This window comes from Homalodisca vitripennis, chromosome 2, assembly GCF_021130785.1.
Source record: "Homalodisca vitripennis isolate AUS2020 chromosome 2, UT_GWSS_2.1, whole genome shotgun sequence".
Classification (NCBI taxonomy): Eukaryota; Metazoa; Arthropoda; class Insecta; order Hemiptera; family Cicadellidae; genus Homalodisca; species Homalodisca vitripennis.
In genome coordinates this window covers 187,109,886-187,127,014 of record NC_060208.1, presented here as the reverse complement: position 1 = coordinate 187,127,014, position 17,129 = coordinate 187,109,886, and the positions used below count along the sequence as shown (strand labels likewise).

Genomic DNA, 17,129 nt, shown 5'->3' with positions numbered 1-17,129 from the left:
AAATGTACGCTTTAAATAATATTTGTAAAATAAGAAATTCTTATTAAACAAGGTAGTGATAAGAAAATCTTGATAAACACTTTGCAAATAGATACATGTTAGCAAATTTAATGTCACGTACACATTATTACTGTTATTATTAGTTTTAGGCTCAGCTCTTAAAAAAGCAGAGGATTGTCATATAACGCTTTCTATATCTTCCACATCAGTTTATTACTTAATTATAGGCCACGATGCCTTTGAAGTGAACAGAGTAACTTTTCCCACAATATTTTTACTAACCCAGTCACAGAGATATACAACAGTTTTTCAGCACTGTTGGAATAATCAACAGTTTAAAACGACTGCTAGAATGCTAAGTTATAGACTATTCATTTGTATAGCTTTGAGAGTAATTTTATTGGATACGGAATATCAGTACTTAAATAACTATATCGATTCTTTAGGGTCTACTAAAATATATTCATTTATATGTTTTTGTTGTATTCTGACTAAATCTAATTTAATTTTACATTTAAAACAAGCGTAAAGAGGTTTGAGTGTTAAACTTTCGTCCAATCTGAATTTTAAGTGTACAATCAATCTAATCTACATTGTACTGTATTATACAACAATAAATTGTAAAAATTAATTTAAAGTAGTGAACCATTTGAAAGACCTTAAACTGATGACGTTTAAACATTTAAATGACTAAGGTTTTCACTGCCATTTCGGTAGTATTACAATACAATCTTTAATAAGTTACACCATCAGACCGTACGTTAAGAGGGAGTTAATAAAAAGGCTCTTCGGCACGAATTTCTTTTTCTAGTGGAATCTCAAGACCAATACGGTAAATGGAGTATGCAATCGGTAAATGTAGTATGCAATCGGTAAATGGAGTATGCAATCGGTAAACGGAGTATGCAATCGGTAAATGGAGTATGCAATCGTCCAAGAGAACACAATACAACGTTTAACACCCATGAGTACTTGAAACGTTAAAAATATGAAATGTGTATTGTTAATAAACGTCCAATAACCAGAATTGTTGGACTCGTGGGAAAAATTTCATTTCTGCCTGCCTGTCCGCAAGATTTCTCGAAAATGAACTGACCTATAACTTGACCTTTTGCACGAAGTTTAATTTCTAGATGAGAACACTGAGTTCGATAATTTGGCTAGCCATTAGCGAATATTTTTACACTGGTCTTATAGTTAACCAAGATAGCAAAGATAGCAATGAGAAAATAAAAGATAGAAAGAAACAAACTCAGTACACTCATCAGAGATTTAAACATGTGACATATGAATGCATGTAACGTAACTAACCCAACACATACATAATTTTATAGTGACTCTAACTATTTATACACTTGTACATAAAAATCAATTTAATGAACAAAATTTTGAATGCATCACGTAGCAAATATGCAAAGAAATGTTTCATAGACAACCTTTTAATTTGACATTTATATAAGAATAAGCTACAATGCGTCGTTTGAGTGCCTACTTCTTTTTTTATGATTGGCAATCAGTGGTGTAAGGTCCTACCTCGTTACGTAAGGAGGAAATAGTAAACCTTTTATCTAATACTCTATACCTACTGTTTGTATCTAATGTGGAACGCAATAAAAAATACGAACATGGTAGGCTAAATGGTAACCTCAAATAACAAAAATTTAGGATGAAAAATATTACTCAGGACAGGTCTAGACTTGAAAGTTCGTCCACAACAGCGGCTGCAGACTGAAACTCTATAAGCTTAGATCTTACCCATACTGCAAATTCTTCAGTGGCACGAACTATGAATCATCCCTTACGATTCGTGTTATCAAAGTCTAACTTAGGTTATAGTGCGTTTTGTGAAGCGTTACGAATGACACATTAGAATTAGTAAACGCTGACTATACGTCACGGGGATCTGACTTTTCCTAGAGTGTGATCCAAATATAATTCATGAAGTCAACAAAAGATTTCGTTCTTTTATAAGGTGACATTGATCTCTGCTGTATGTATGAGTCTGTATGTATTCTCGTTAGTGACATTACCTGAGTTTGTTGTTAACATTTTACAACTAATATAAATTCACGTTTCCCTGTATTCAATCTTCAAAAATGAGATTACATTTTCGTGTAGTTTAAAAATTAGTGTAAACGTTCCCCTAAAATCATACATACTTTATGAAATAACCACAGTTGTTTTGTTTGATGAAGTTTTTTTTAGTTATTAACGTCAGTACAGCACTCATCATCATTAATTAATCCGAAGAGGAATTTAACTCCTATCCCATGTGTGGGTCCTACCTAACATATATGGATATATTCTTTCACGACCTACCGTTAAAGTCTCTATAAACGGAAATCGAAAATATCGTTTCACATTAATAATTGGCTAGGCAATTTACGAATACACATTTTTAACCTGTCTAGTGTATCGGCTAAACACCTTCGCTATTTTTAACAATAATTTTAATTGAAATTTTAAGTGACCAAGTTTCAATTCTATGCTCTTTACGACCGTTAAAGTCTCCGAAGATTCCATTTCCATTCACATGATTTATTTGAATTTCCTAAAATCGGTAAGTGAATCATGTCTTTAAGAATAGTTCTGTTATCAAAACTGGCTATACTGTCTAAAACATTACTATTAAAATTTCTATTTTATGATAGGCCACTGCTGTAAGTTTAAACTGTTTTTTCTATTTATTTATGAGTTTGGGTTATATTAAATCGAATTCATAAAGAATGTGTAATTCAGTGACATTTTATCACCTGGGTAGACAGCTATTAGCGATCTTTTACATCACTTTACCTTTCACATTATACATGTTATCCTCCACATTATACATTTTATCTTCTACATTATACACTTTATCTTCCACATTATACGTTTAATCTTGCTCATATTTTAATGCACTATAAATATTTCAATTCCTCCAATAAGGTAGTTATTGATGTTTTATTTCTGGTTCTGTTCTCATTTATGTTATAATTAAATCCTATTTCTAACCATTTACAGTATTTTGTTAAGCCATCAGTAATTTTGGTCATGGAATAAATATTATACACAATTTTATGTAGGCTAATCAATGTTCCCACTAAACTAACAGTGCTTCCTTTAATTATTGACAAAGTGGATAAGAAATTTTAAAATGTTAAAAAAAATTAAAATTGTTAAAAATTAATAAATTTTTTAATAGTAGGCAAATACCAAATTTTAAAAGTTTTTTTATTAAGTAACAGTGTTTTCTAAAATGAAGCAGGATTTCGTGGAAAAAATATACACTATTTAATAACTAGGTATGGAACTTTGTAAATGAATGCAAATCCATAACTAGGATTTATTTTAATGCATTTTTTTATAATATCATACGAATAATCTATTTTTTACAGATTTTATTGACTTCAAAGATAGCTTTCCGTGGTTTATAAAAAAACATCTACCACCGATTCATTTAACTAACCTGATATAATCATCTACCTGTTAAGAAACATTAGGATAAAATAGGAAAACTATTAGTCTTTTAGAGTACAATATGTGTATAAGTTTGATTCTTTATTTAATAAATTGTGTCATTTTGTAATTATTTGTGGAAGTAAACAATTCATCAAAAGTATTTCTGTGTCAATTCTATTATTTAATTGTAGGCCTACTTATTTATTATTAATAAATGGATTGTCTAGTGTACAGATCCATTGGATTTATTTTTCTCACACATTGTAAATGATTAGCTTTAATTTTGGGAGGAATAATATTTTGAAATGTAAAACTAAACATAATAACGTATGTATTAAACATAATAATGGAACAAAACTCAAATTAATTGGAATTTATTATATTTTGCGGAAACTTTATCATAAAAGGGAATTTATAATGAATTGTAGGTATGTAGTGATTTCTTTTACAGAATATATGATACACGCTATAGTTTTATTTCAACATTTAAAAATTCATTTATTTTTTCCAAAATGATTACTAAAAAAATGATTAGGCTAAAAAATAAGGCTCATTTTCATTTTAAATTAGAGAATGATTAAATAAATCTATGTTGGGTAGTCTAATTTTAACAATATTACAAAAACTTGGAAGTCTCTAAGTCTTTTAGAGACAATGATATTTTTTAACTCTTCTTCATAAAACTCGTTATTAAGTTATCCAGTACTATCGGACATGGAATGTATATTACAAGATTAATGTTCTATTATTTCTTTTTTATTCTTTATACAAAGAAGCAATGGTCTGCCAAGAACCATTTTTCCCAATTGATTTAGTAAGATGGTCATATTTTCACATCATTACAAATGATTCATATGATTGATCTGCTACTCGATAGTTTAATCGCAACAAAATATTTATACTTTATATGTTTTGCTGTAACTGTGTACATACAATTAAAAAAATAATTTCTTACATTCCAAAAGAAAACAGCTAGTGTTTTTCACATGTCCTTGTCTTTTCAATAAACTATGACATGAGTTATAAATTTAAAAAGAAAAATATGGTTTGTGAACCACAATATTGTTAGTGTTTGTTGTATATAATATCCATAATAGAAAACATGTGATCAATAACTGCAGAAACTATGGAACAAATTCTAAATCCAAACCACAATAAGAAGATGAATTTTTAGCATTCTAATTAAATAACTATCAGTATTTTGTTTGGGAGCATGGGAACCTTAAAATTTAACAAAACATGGCTTAATTTTGAACTACATGTTTAATAAACCCATATTGGGTCACAAATTTAAGGACACACATTTGGTAATTAATTAATGATTACAAATTAGAGCTCAGATACAAGTGTAACTAACATTTTAACTAGACAGAGAAATAATGAATTTTGTTCAATTAAAAAAAATTAACACACAATTTAGGGTAAAACAGTTTAAGACTTGGTAAGTTTTAAACTAATTATTCCTAGGAGGAATAATATTTTTATCGTAACTAGAGAAAATTACTCATTACGTAAATTATTTTTAAATACATTTTGAGAAATTCTATAACCATAAATTACTTATTTAAAGCGACTTACCTCGTCCATATCCTTGGGTATGTTTGGCAAAGCTATTGACGACGGCATCCACTGCTTCCTTCAGGATCTGTTTGGCACGGGCATCAGGAAGCGTTGAAGTCGCCGAAGAGTGGCGTAAAGCAGGGAGAGGCGCCGGAGGCGCTTTAGTTTTGGCGTTCATGTGAACTCTGCGGGTCAACCGAATCAGATGTTTGATAATAAACACGCGGATTTTATTCACACTCTGAGCTCTGGAATGAGCCCAGCACGAGCTACGAGTGGCATAGGGGCGGCACTAATCTTCACTGATGAGTTTTTCCACGGTACAGAGTGACACTCTTAACACAACGATGGGTTTCTTCAGAAAGACAGATAAACAAAGCGAGGTGCGAGGTGTTCGACGAACGTCACCTGGTCATTACTCATTAGCTTGTGCTGCTCTTCTGCTGCCCGTAACTTTTCTGGAATGAATTCAGGTATTTACCCAGCAGCGACACCTATTATGAAATCAAGTTCAACTACGTTCAGGAGGAGAGTGGGAGTCCGTACTGTGCTGCTACCTGTTGGCGGCGACACAAACTACTACGACGAGCCATTGATTTCTTGATATTTTTCCTTTTTGACGCTAGAGTGATCAGCTGGTACGAACTCTGTAGTTTTCTAACGATGAAGTAGGCCTTGGATTAAAGTCCAAACAGCACAACCGTAGACAGACAGACAGGCTGACTGACACTCGTTGAAATCATAGTTGCTCAGCTGTTCTGTTCGTAGTTCACGCTTCGAGTGTGTTTTGCGTGGGCCATAGTTTGACATAATGTTCGTGTCTGTGTTTAACATTACGTTTTAGTGTGTTTACAAAACCAATAATATTTTTAGTAAATAATTTGCATTCATGTCTTAAATGTTACTGGTTAGAACATGTACCTAAACCAAGCCATAATGGGTTCGTTTTAGTTTACCAAACGTACATTCAACAATTTTTCAAACAACCAAGAGTGCTCAGAAAATGTAATTTTCTTTGGCTTTTAAAATTGTTTATTATATTTTGGTGTAAAACCACCTTGCAACATGGCTGATGATGAATCGAGTGTACGAGTTGCAGTTAGGTAAGTGTTTACAATTCAATATTTTTAATTAAGTTACTGTTACAATGTCTATCTTGTACCACAAACACTGAAGCTGATTGCAGACGCGATCATATAATTTTGAAAACCGGCTTTGCCTTGCTTGTTGTTTGTAATCAAAGATAACACTCGTGCAAACATGTTTGTTTCAAGTTTGAAATAGATTTTTTGTGTTATTGGGTAGCCTAACTTGTTATTTGTTCTATTTCAACAAATTGCAAGAAAAATCATGCCATGGATTCTGTTTCTCAATTTCTGAATCTTGGTTTATTTATGCAACTCACTAGCAAAATATAAACAGTGGTCTATTCTATTTATATATATCAAAATAGCCTATATTTACTTCCTTATTCCATGGGCAGTTTCATTTTTTATAATACTTAATGGGTTAATAATCATAAGTATACTGAATAATACAAGTAGATTACAGTCTAAGTACAAGACAACTTGAATTTCCACTATATAACAATCAACCAGGCTGTTTAATAATGAATAACTAACTATTATATGTTCGGTATGTAGTAGGCTCTGATATGTGGAGCTGAATGTACCATACACAAAGTAACAGTTTGAATGAGCTACCTATATCAGATAAATATTGCAAACATTCTGGATATTATGTTGTAGCTTAATCTAATTTGTGACGTAGTATAAACATATTATTTCTCTCCAGTCCTGTCTGTTGAAAAGCTAACTTTGTCTTTAAATTTGATTTAAGTGTAAATTGATGCTAACATTGACATAGGCTAATAATAATACGATTGTTAGCCATTTCTGACCTTTAATTGTTGATTTCTTAGCCTACCCCTCTATTCCCCATAATCCTGTTACTGTATAAGGTAGTTGTTTTCTATATGAAAATACTACAATGCGTATAAGTATTTAAATACAAAAGGCAATAAACAGATACATACATATATGGTCTAAATATTATTCATAAGTCAGGTAAAATAGATGTCTAAAATATCCTGTGTATTCATAAATTTGTAAGAATCTTCAACAAAAATTAATTTAAGTTATTAAAAATGTGTGTATACGTATATTTTAAATTACTTGGAGTTTCTAAAAATGTTTTGAATTATATAGGATATTTTTAGAGATCTCTGATTTCTTCTGCTATAAAATAGATTAGGGGTAACTTTGTAATCAGGAGGTTGTTTGTAGTGGACTTAGTTCTCAAGAAATCAATTCTAAGAATCTCAACTCCACAAAAATGTCATCCGACACTGAGTAAGAAATGTCTTAAATTATCATAATATGATTATTGTCAAACTATTATATTGTTATTTTCGAATTTGCTGAGGCATACAGCACAGTTTAGCCTATTGACCCATTAAAACCCCAGAACTGTAGAACAGTTGGATATATTCTCGTTATTCTCTTTGGCCTAATTATTGAGAGTAAAGGACAAATTTATTTCAGTTTAGTCTAATTACTGAGCCAATAAGTTATTTAAAATCAGTTAGTCATAAATATACTTTACATCCATATAAGAAGTAGCATCTCCCAAGTTGTTTATTTAAACTTGTCTGTACATTTGTAATATAATTAAAATCTTTAGATATTTAATTCTCATTGTCAAGTACTATGTTCAATAACAATATTTTAAATTTAAATTGTATCAGTTTCTCTGTAATTTAATCCCAAAAACCAAAAAATGGTATTGTACTGTGTTGTCTTGTAATAATTTACTTACCAGTTTCTATTTGTTTTGGAAGTTTTTTTTTAATACAGTAATACATACTACAAGTTGCTATGACGAACTATCTTGTAATATAAAAGAACTTCATAATACCCTAAAAATGTTGACAAGTAGATACAATGACTTACTTTTTATAATTGTATAGCATGCTTTCAACACTTAAATTGTAATTTATTACCAATACTTATACATTTTCTTGTCACTAAATTTTATATAAATAATTTTCAAACAATTGTTCTTTAAAAATAATATAGAAATCAATGAATTTGTGATGATGACAATCTTAAAGTTACATGCTATTTTGTATGCATTGAATAATTTATAATATTAATAATTTAATTGTGTGATTCAACTATTAACTTCACCATTTTGATGAATTTTTTTAAACAATAGTGAGTGTTATATTCCCACAATTTTACATGTGTCATATGTATCGGATTTATAACTAGAAATCTTACTCTAAGCAGGTTTTTTTTTTTTTTTTACTTAAACTATTAGTGCCCAAATCTGAGCTGGATTAAATTAGATAAAACACTTTTTGTCATCACACAAGGAGTGTTGGGTTAGGCAGGTTATCAGGATAATTACAGCCATATAACTACTTTATCTCTCACATGGCTTATCTGGTATATCCAACACCAAACACCAAACTGTACTGTATGTATTGTGTCCAGCATCCAGCTTCATAATGAACAGTTCCCAATATTGTGTACTGATGACTAGTGAGATATTGTTCTTAAGCAGTGAATAATGTATAGTAACTTATTGATTAAAATCTCTAAACACTGTGTTTACTTACTGTGAACATTATTGATCCAGTAATACCTACTGTAATTGTATAGCCTGCAGAGATCATTTAGTGATTGATAAATAAAAATTAAATGATAAAGTAAATCCCAATAAATTTATAATTACACCAATTTAAATGTACAATAATTATTACCTAGGAAGAAAGAGTGGAGTGGTAACTCAAGAGGTATGCTTTGCTTCATTAGGTCTGCCAAGGACAAAGCGCTTCTCAACTACTCATTGTATACACAATTTATTAAACGCTTAATGAAGTTCATTTTTACCTACCACTATTATAGTCGCTGCTCTACTATGTTTTACCTCTTTTAAGTAAATTTCCTTCCTTGTCACACATTGCAACTGAATGTAATTTTAAACTATAAATTATAGTTTACTTGTATAACACAGTTTTGTATTTTTACTTGTGCAATCATTTTGGCACCCACCCCCTCCCTATTTTTACTAAAAGAATTTAATTAGATTTTTATGATTTAATGATTAGCCCAAAACCTTTGTTATGCTTAATATCTTATCTTCCTTAGTAATACAATTTAGACTGGAATGATTTATTGAGCAAAACCAGATAAAAGGTGTTGATTTATTGATAATATATAGTTTTTGTAAAGTTGCCATATAGTGTTCTCCCTGAACTATTTCATATTTGTTTGCCATGTAAATATGTGGCAAAGAAATTCCACCTTGTTCTCGTTTGAAACTCTCTAAATCTATACGTGTTGTTATGGCACACTTCATCCTTTTTCAAGCTCACATAACAAGGTACCTATCTGAAAAGTGAAACAGTTTGTTTAAGCTAGGAATAGCTTTCTAGAATTCATACATGAAGTGTTACAAACGAGCTTAATACAAAATACTAGGATTGTACATAATTTGTAACAATCATTCCACCAAATAGTAATATTGAGTTAGTGAGTAATTTTCATTCAGTAGAAAAAAAAACAAAAGAAGTGTTAAAAGAGCATTAACATTTTCAAGTTGAAGATGTTTTCCATTGTCTTTACAATAAAGTAAACAACAAAAAAGGATGAAGAGTTCTTTGAATATTATCAATAACCTCATCCTGCAATACAGATGATTAGTTTAGAGAAAAGTCACATGTTATTTTTGCTTCATTCAATGACTATACTTTTGGCTTAATATCTCTACAGATTCCTTCTCTGCTTTTTGAGTAAAGAGATGAAATTTTACCTTCGGCCAGTCCCAGAACAGTTCTTTACTGAAGTGATCTTTGACTACAGTTTCCAGTGTGCATATGTCTGTAGACTCTCATTTCTTATGTTTCTTATACTGTCAATCACCTCTTTTCAGACTTCTAAGTTAATGCATTTTTAAAAATATATGTGCCATTACACCTCTTACATTTATGTCAAAGGTAGAAATCAGTTGATGTTCAAGGGTTGTACATAATTCTATAGTGGCAGTTTGTATACATTTTTAACAATCCTTCAACCTCTTCTAGTGGAATTTAACTATTAATTATGAATGCTTCTATAGTTAATTACACAAAATGATTAATCATACAAACACACACTGTGTGCCACTTTCCTTGTTTTCAAGTTGTGTTGTACTTGTATTGTTTACAAAACTTTGAAAAGCCAATATGATAGGTGTATATTGTTTCTTGAAATTAGTTTATCAATGCCTTTTGTAATTAATTTTTGAACCATTTGTTCAACAAATGTTTTTATTTCTATTACATTTGGTCCATGAAATGTTGTTTAAAAAACTCTCAAATGTTTATAGTGTCTCTAAACAAGATCATACAAGAATAACAATACTGTAAAATACCACTATATCTTATCTAAATAATACTGTATATACAGTCATATTATTATAACAGGATGATCAGTCATGTAAACTAAATAAAATTGATATAATATAATTATACAAAGTTTTACAAATTTATTGTTAATATACTAGTTGTTGGTAACCACAGCTTTATGTACATGTTCGTATTATATGATATAGATTTTAAAGGCAAAGTTTACTTAGATCTTAGGAAGCGTATCTGAGATCAGCAATGGCTGATGGAAGAACCAACTACTCGTACAAACAACGTGATGTGGGTAGAGTAAATATTTACCAAATTATTGACTCAGTTGCATTTCATATTGCTAATCTAGACCACGTGATACTGCTAGATTGAGGCTTCCAACAGGGATGTTGACTATTAGTATTGAAAAGAGTTTATAAAACCAATGACCTTGAAAGAGACATTTTTTTTCTTATGGGAAAACTTGGAAATCACTTGAGATATGAAATCCTATCACTCTGATGTAACTTAATAAAGCCTAACTCTTGTGTTTTCAGACATTTTCTACAAAGCACTCCTTGCCCAAGTCTCATTGTCAATTCCCTCGATTCTGTTAAATTTTATAACAATTTAGAAATCTCCAATATACAATCTTATTTTTGTGACCATTTTGGCTTCTTAAATTATCAACTCCTTGCTTTCCAAAAAAATTTTATAATTTTGGATCAAGGCTACAATAAAGTAAAAATAACCTCTTTTTCAGATAACCCAGTGCTTCTGGAATCTTTTGCAGAGACAAATTTAAACATTGTTTAAAGTATTGTATCCCAGAATTGTTTACATTACTGTAATGAAATAGTTAAACATACCTTGTGTGTTCATAAAATTGTTTTTATGAAATTTTGTGTTAGTTGCAATAAAAACAAACAAAAACATTTATCAACTTGAAGTAGGCTACATTAAATGTAATCTGAATGTACAATTTCAAATAGACTTAACTTCTTTGATAACATTTACAGTACCTTCTGTTAGTTTTATTTTCAATATTAAAAAAATTGATTAGCAAATTTGGAACAAATCCAATAATACACCACAAAGTATTGACATTTCAATCTCGAGAAGTAGATATTATATTATATATTAGGATTACATTCAATTATACTACAGCTATATTTACTGTGGTCAAACATGAACATCAAATTTAGCTTTATTAGAACTAAGAATATATAACTGTTTAAATAAACAAATAGGATCAATGTTACAAACAATAAAGTTTGCATCACCTGTACCGCATAGTTTTAACCAAACTGTTGGGAATATAGGAGTGTTTTAATTTAAAATATATTAGAATATTATAATTTTAGGATATATATTTCATTTGTGAATATTTTTTAATTTTTGAGGAATGCTTACAATGTGTTTTAGACGAAAATTTGATATCAATTAAAATAAATCCAATATTAGAAATTTATTGGTTATATAAAAAGAAAAGCTCAGTTTGGTAAACAATTATTTTGGTATGGTAGTCAAGGTTTGTAATACAATTGTCTTTCAATGGTATTCTTGTCTTCACTTGTAACTAATGAAAATTAATATATTAATCTTGTATTATCCACTCCTCATCATGAAAATCTAGTTTTTCCATCCATAATAAGGTAATTCGTGTTGACCCTATACTCAAGGTCATTGATCGCATTCACTTTCATGGGATGCAATGACACTGTGAACTTAAGGTGCGATATATAAGAATTTCAAGGCCATCAGATCGCCGTATGTGCTGTTGTTGCCAAGAATTGGCTGTGGCGAGATTTGCACAATCAAAGATAAGGAGAAGGTCGGTCACCAGGTAGGTGCCAGCGGTCAACAGGTCAGGGCCTCGGTGGGTGGCTTCAGGTCCAAACCCAGGTGTTAAATACCACTCAGTCTGGCCATTGTCGTAGCTTAAGCTGCAAGGCCATATTGCTGCCTTTCATAAAAAAGGTCTAACAGTTCGTATGTTTGTATGGTTATTTTGGTTGCACTTTTGTCAGGCTAATGTCTTGAGTTTTTGCTGGTTTTGTGTTCTGTGTTGTAGTTTCTTTTTGGATTTAAATGTAATGCGACAATTTGCCTCAAATCGTTAGAGTTTTCTCAAAATAGGTTTTAATTTACTGTGGAATGTATTTAAATTGTTTTTTTGTTTATGTTTTGCTTTGTAGGGCGCGGCCAAAACGTTTCAGAACAGCTACAAATTAAAGAATAAGGGAGGAGTAGGGAGAGAGCTCTACGGAGTTTTTTTTTGAGTTGTCTTTTGACACAATTAATAATTTTTGTTGTGATTTCATAATCAGAAGTTTATAGCCTGGTCATTGACAATTCTTTTAGATAAAGTTCTTTTTCGGAATTACATTACTGTAGTGTACTTTCACTATGCTCCATAGCATCCTTTTCAAAAAAATTGCACACTTCCATGTTAATTCAATATCAGTTTCAACTCGTCTGTAAGTGAAACTGAGGTTACGTTACAGAGTCTGAACTTAACTTTCAATGTAGGGAAACCGACACCGGTATCTCTCCAACACAGTCACCGTGAGAGCCGCTCCTGGTGTCCTTCCCCGGCTGACATCGATACCTGTTGTTGCGCGAACACGAGTCACCACGAGACCATCAGAAGTGTACAGAAGTGTAGTAGGAATTAGCAAAATAATTATAAATGAGAAATACAACGAAACCTGTCAAGATTTTCAATGCGTTGAAAATATCCCTGGGGATAGAATCAGGAGGAACTCGCTCTTGGGATGATTTAAAAAGCAATTCAAGCAATTAAAAGCAAAGGTTGAATCAGGCAGCAGCAATTTTATAGTTCAAAACAAATACATCCAAGTTAAATATGTCTCTATCTAATTATGTATACACTTAAAAGTATGGATACTCTCTGTTTACCTTTCGATGGATAAAGATCGAGGGATGGAACTCGGGACACCTTTCTAAGGAAATAGAAGTGAACTTTTTAGTCACTAATACAACTTTGCCCATTTACCCAAGATGGGATTTTGGGAGGGGGCGGCCCAAAATGTTTAAATATAAAGACCCATTAAGTGTCTCATTTGAAAGGTCCTGATAAAAGAAGAAAAACAGTGGAAACTAAAGTTTTCCATCTCAACCCAGTACAAAATGGCAGCTCATTGAAATTAATTAAGTTAAAAAGCATGGATGGATCCTGCTAATCTTCAATGGACAAATATAGAAAAATGAAACTCGGAAAACCCATCTAGGATTATTCAATAGCGAATTAAGATAAACCAACAAAGACATCTGATGAGAAAACTGTCAGGTTGTAGCCTCAGGGCATCTGAAGACTACGGACCGGCAGTTGCTCAGATCTCGGCGTGTTGCGCGCGGTGTCACCGACCCAGTTTAGTGAAGCCCGGCTTTGCCTTATCGGAGATAAGGCTGCTGTCGCTACTGGTTGTAGCCTCAGGGCATCTGAAGACTACGGACCGGCAGTTGCTCAGATCTCGGCGTGTTGCGCGCGGTGTCACCGACCCAGTTTAGTGAAGCCCGGCTTTGCCTTATCGGAGATAAGGCTGCTGTCGCTACTGGTTGTAGCCTCAGGGCATCTGAAGACTACGGACCGGCAGTTGCTCAGATCTCGGCGTGTTGCGCGCGGTGTCACCGACCCAGTTTAGTGAAGCCCGGCTTTGCCTTATCGGAGATAAGGCTGCTGTCGCTACTGGCTGAGCTTCTTTGACGATGCGATGAGTTTGTTGGGTCGCTAGCACAATTAATTACTGGGTTGATGTTTCGGAATGAGATATTGGCATTAGTAGAGTCTTAGTACACCTAGTCACCAATAGTTACTAAACATATAAAACGTATTTACTGTCCAAATTCCAGCTGCGCTTCATCGCCTAGTTTTGTCGAAATCCAGTGTTAATGGTACATAATTAGGAAACCTGTTTCGTCATCCTACATGATGTGCATTGACAAACTCAACTCAGGTTTAAACAATAATAAAATTAAGACATGTATATCACATCTTACCTAACTAACATTTTTTTTTATTTTCGGGTCCCAGTCCCGGTGGAAGAAGTACGTTTTGTGATTCAATCTGTAATGAAATTAAGTTAGGCTATTGGCGTTTGTTCAATTTTAATTAATGTCCTTTATATACTATACTTAATATACTTTGTCGTATATAAAATACAGAGGCCTATTGGATTATTAGGGTTACTTACATGTAAGAGCATATCTTCTATGGAATGCTTTCTGTATCAATGCAATGTTTACAATTACTATCAGGTGATAGTCTATTAAAGAGAGTTACGCATATGTATATATATATATATATATATATATATATATATATATATATATATATATATATAACTGTTCTGAGTTCAGCTTAGCCTAAAATAAATGAGGTGTGGTGTATGTTGAGATCGTGTGTTATCGTTAATTATGGAGTAGAGCTTCTAAAATTATAGTGATTAAAGTGATATGTTAATAATGAGGTCTATTACAAACTAGATATATGAGATAGCTATTGTTACTAACAGCAGCTTTAACAGTGACATGATCATTCTTGAGTTTGGTGTGTTGCTGTACTCAATCGTACTTTTATAGAAATATGTTCTGCAGTTCGAAAGCTGCCATTTGAATTTTTAGGATTACTTAGAACAGATCTTTTTTTAATTATTCATACAAATTCTGCTAGATTCATCAATATTTCTTAATCAACGAATTAATCAATAGATTACTTGAACGATATAAAATAGCTCCCTAAAGAGAGAAAATCCTTGTTTGAGTTGCCTCGTTTGACACCTAAAAGCATCGGTCCATCCTCCATATTGGCTGCCCCAACACAGTTTTGTAATGCGTGTAAGCTTATCAGAGATTACTTCTTTTGTTGCTTGAATGAAAGAAATTAGTGGAGTAAGATATTTGCAAGTAATTTCAAAACATACAGAATACCCAAATTCATAATCCGAGATTCCTAGAAAACTTTTAAGTTTATAACAAAAATTATAGTTTTTCCCGAAAAAGTCGAAAAATCAGTGAGTAGAACGTGTTGGCTTCCTCAGTGAGCCTTTTGTATCTCTCGGTGCCATCAGTGAGTCAGTAAGTACTCTGGCAGGAAGTTGCTTGTACTTGAATCCTGTTCCGTTGGTGTCACTCACTGTGCCAGTGTATCAGTAAAATCGCATTCGAGAAATTGCGATCAAATGTAATAGAAGCTTGTTCCTTTGGTAAAAATGTCACTGTAACAGTGCATCAATAGTAAAGTATCAGTCGAGAAATTGCGACCAAGTGTACCAGAAGCCTGTTTGTCGGAACCGAAGTTATCGGAGTTAGATGTGCACAGTAATTGTAGGCAAATTGAATCGCGTTTTCGTTACGATCGGCACGGGCCGCGCCCCACACTTCCCGTTCCCGTCGGAATTGAATGAATCGTTCATCTCATCACCCTTCCTCCCCCCCCCCCACAATCGTTCTCCGCAACTGTTGGGTACTAGTTCAGACCGTTGTGCAGTGATAAATATCCCCTTATAGTTTGGCATTGTGTTTCTGTCCTATATCGTTGAGTACAATAATAGAGGGAACTTCAACGCAAATCTCACAACTGCGGGGACAAACTAGAATCATCGCGAGAGACGACGTGCTAAATGTGTATATTTACCAGTAGAGTTTGGTATATTCCGACTAAATATAATCCAATGGCTAGTAACTAGTGCCAGAGACTAATTCCAATGTTTTCCCTTATTATTAATGACTTTGTCAAGTATGATATTTTCATTCCGGTATCGAGTGCTATTGTTCCCTGGCGCTAGTTTCATAGTATGTTAATGAAAGTTTTGCAATACGGTTCGTTTTTCGGTTTATAGATATGCATCCTCGGGTGCATTGTATCGACAAAACAAGTCGGTGTACTGTCACGTAATGTCGACATTGTTAGGGCACGAAGTGATCAAACAAAGCCAAAGTTTCATATCGACACTGTACCTCTTGAATGCAAAGGAGCATAATACAAGGAGGATAGAGAGTGGACGTTATAGTCGATAAACAAATAGCAAATTCCATCGACATTGTTAATAGCCTACATGTGAATCTTTGGAAACCCAGTACATTTATGAAGGGATTTATTCCAACATGTCCTCTTAATTATTTATACATGTGTGTGGGAGGGATTGCAAGGTAAATACCACTTTCTCTGTCGTGATTCAGTGACAGAGAAAGTCGAAAGATAAGACAGATTACTAGGATATGAATGGGTGTGGCGATATGAATGGGTGTGGCGATATGAACTCATATAGCTCGTATAAAGTTTAGTCTTATTCTGTATTCCGCGCCGGATGGACTTTATTCTGTAGGAGGCATCTCATAATGTTATTTATGTTTATATTTAATTATTTTGTGTGTGGGAGGGATTGCAAGGTAAATACCACTTTCTCTGTCGTGATTCAGTGACAGAGAAAGTCGAAAGATAAGACAGATTACTAGGATATGAATGGGTGTGGCGATATGAATGGGTGTGGCGATATGAACTCATATAGCTCGTATAAAGTTTAGTCTTATTCTGTATTCCGCGCCGGATGGACTTTATTCTGTAGGAGGCATCTCATAATGTTATTTATGTTTATATTTAATTATTTTGTGTGTGGGAGGGATTGCAAGGTAAATACCACTTTCTCTGTCGTGATTCAGTGACAGACAAAGTCGAAAGATAAGACAGATTACTAGGATATGAATGGGTGTGGCGATATGAACT

The 17,129-nt window shown here is 32.6% G+C and overlaps 2 protein-coding genes across 4 annotated transcripts in view; one reads left to right on the top strand and one right to left on the bottom strand.

Moving 5' to 3' along the window:
• LOC124355151 (LIX1-like protein) overlaps positions 1-5,455 on the bottom strand; it is a 170,664-nt gene extending 165,209 nt beyond the window's left edge. The window contains exon 1 of the mRNA XM_046806138.1: positions 5,017-5,455. Coding sequence (XP_046662094.1) covers positions 5,017-5,176 — 160 coding nt within the window. The 5' untranslated portion in view covers positions 5,177-5,455. The remainder of the gene's footprint in view (positions 1-5,016) is intronic.
• A 228-nt stretch (positions 5,456-5,683) lies between these two features.
• LOC124355147 (kinesin-like protein KIF21A) overlaps positions 5,684-17,129 on the top strand; it is a 214,866-nt gene continuing 203,420 nt past the window's right edge. For all 3 annotated transcript variants that reach the window (XM_046806127.1, XM_046806126.1, XM_046806128.1), the window contains exon 1: positions 5,684-6,101. In XM_046806127.1, the coding sequence (XP_046662083.1) occupies positions 6,064-6,101 (38 nt within the window). In that variant the 5' untranslated portion in view covers positions 5,684-6,063. The remainder of the gene's footprint in view (positions 6,102-17,129) is intronic.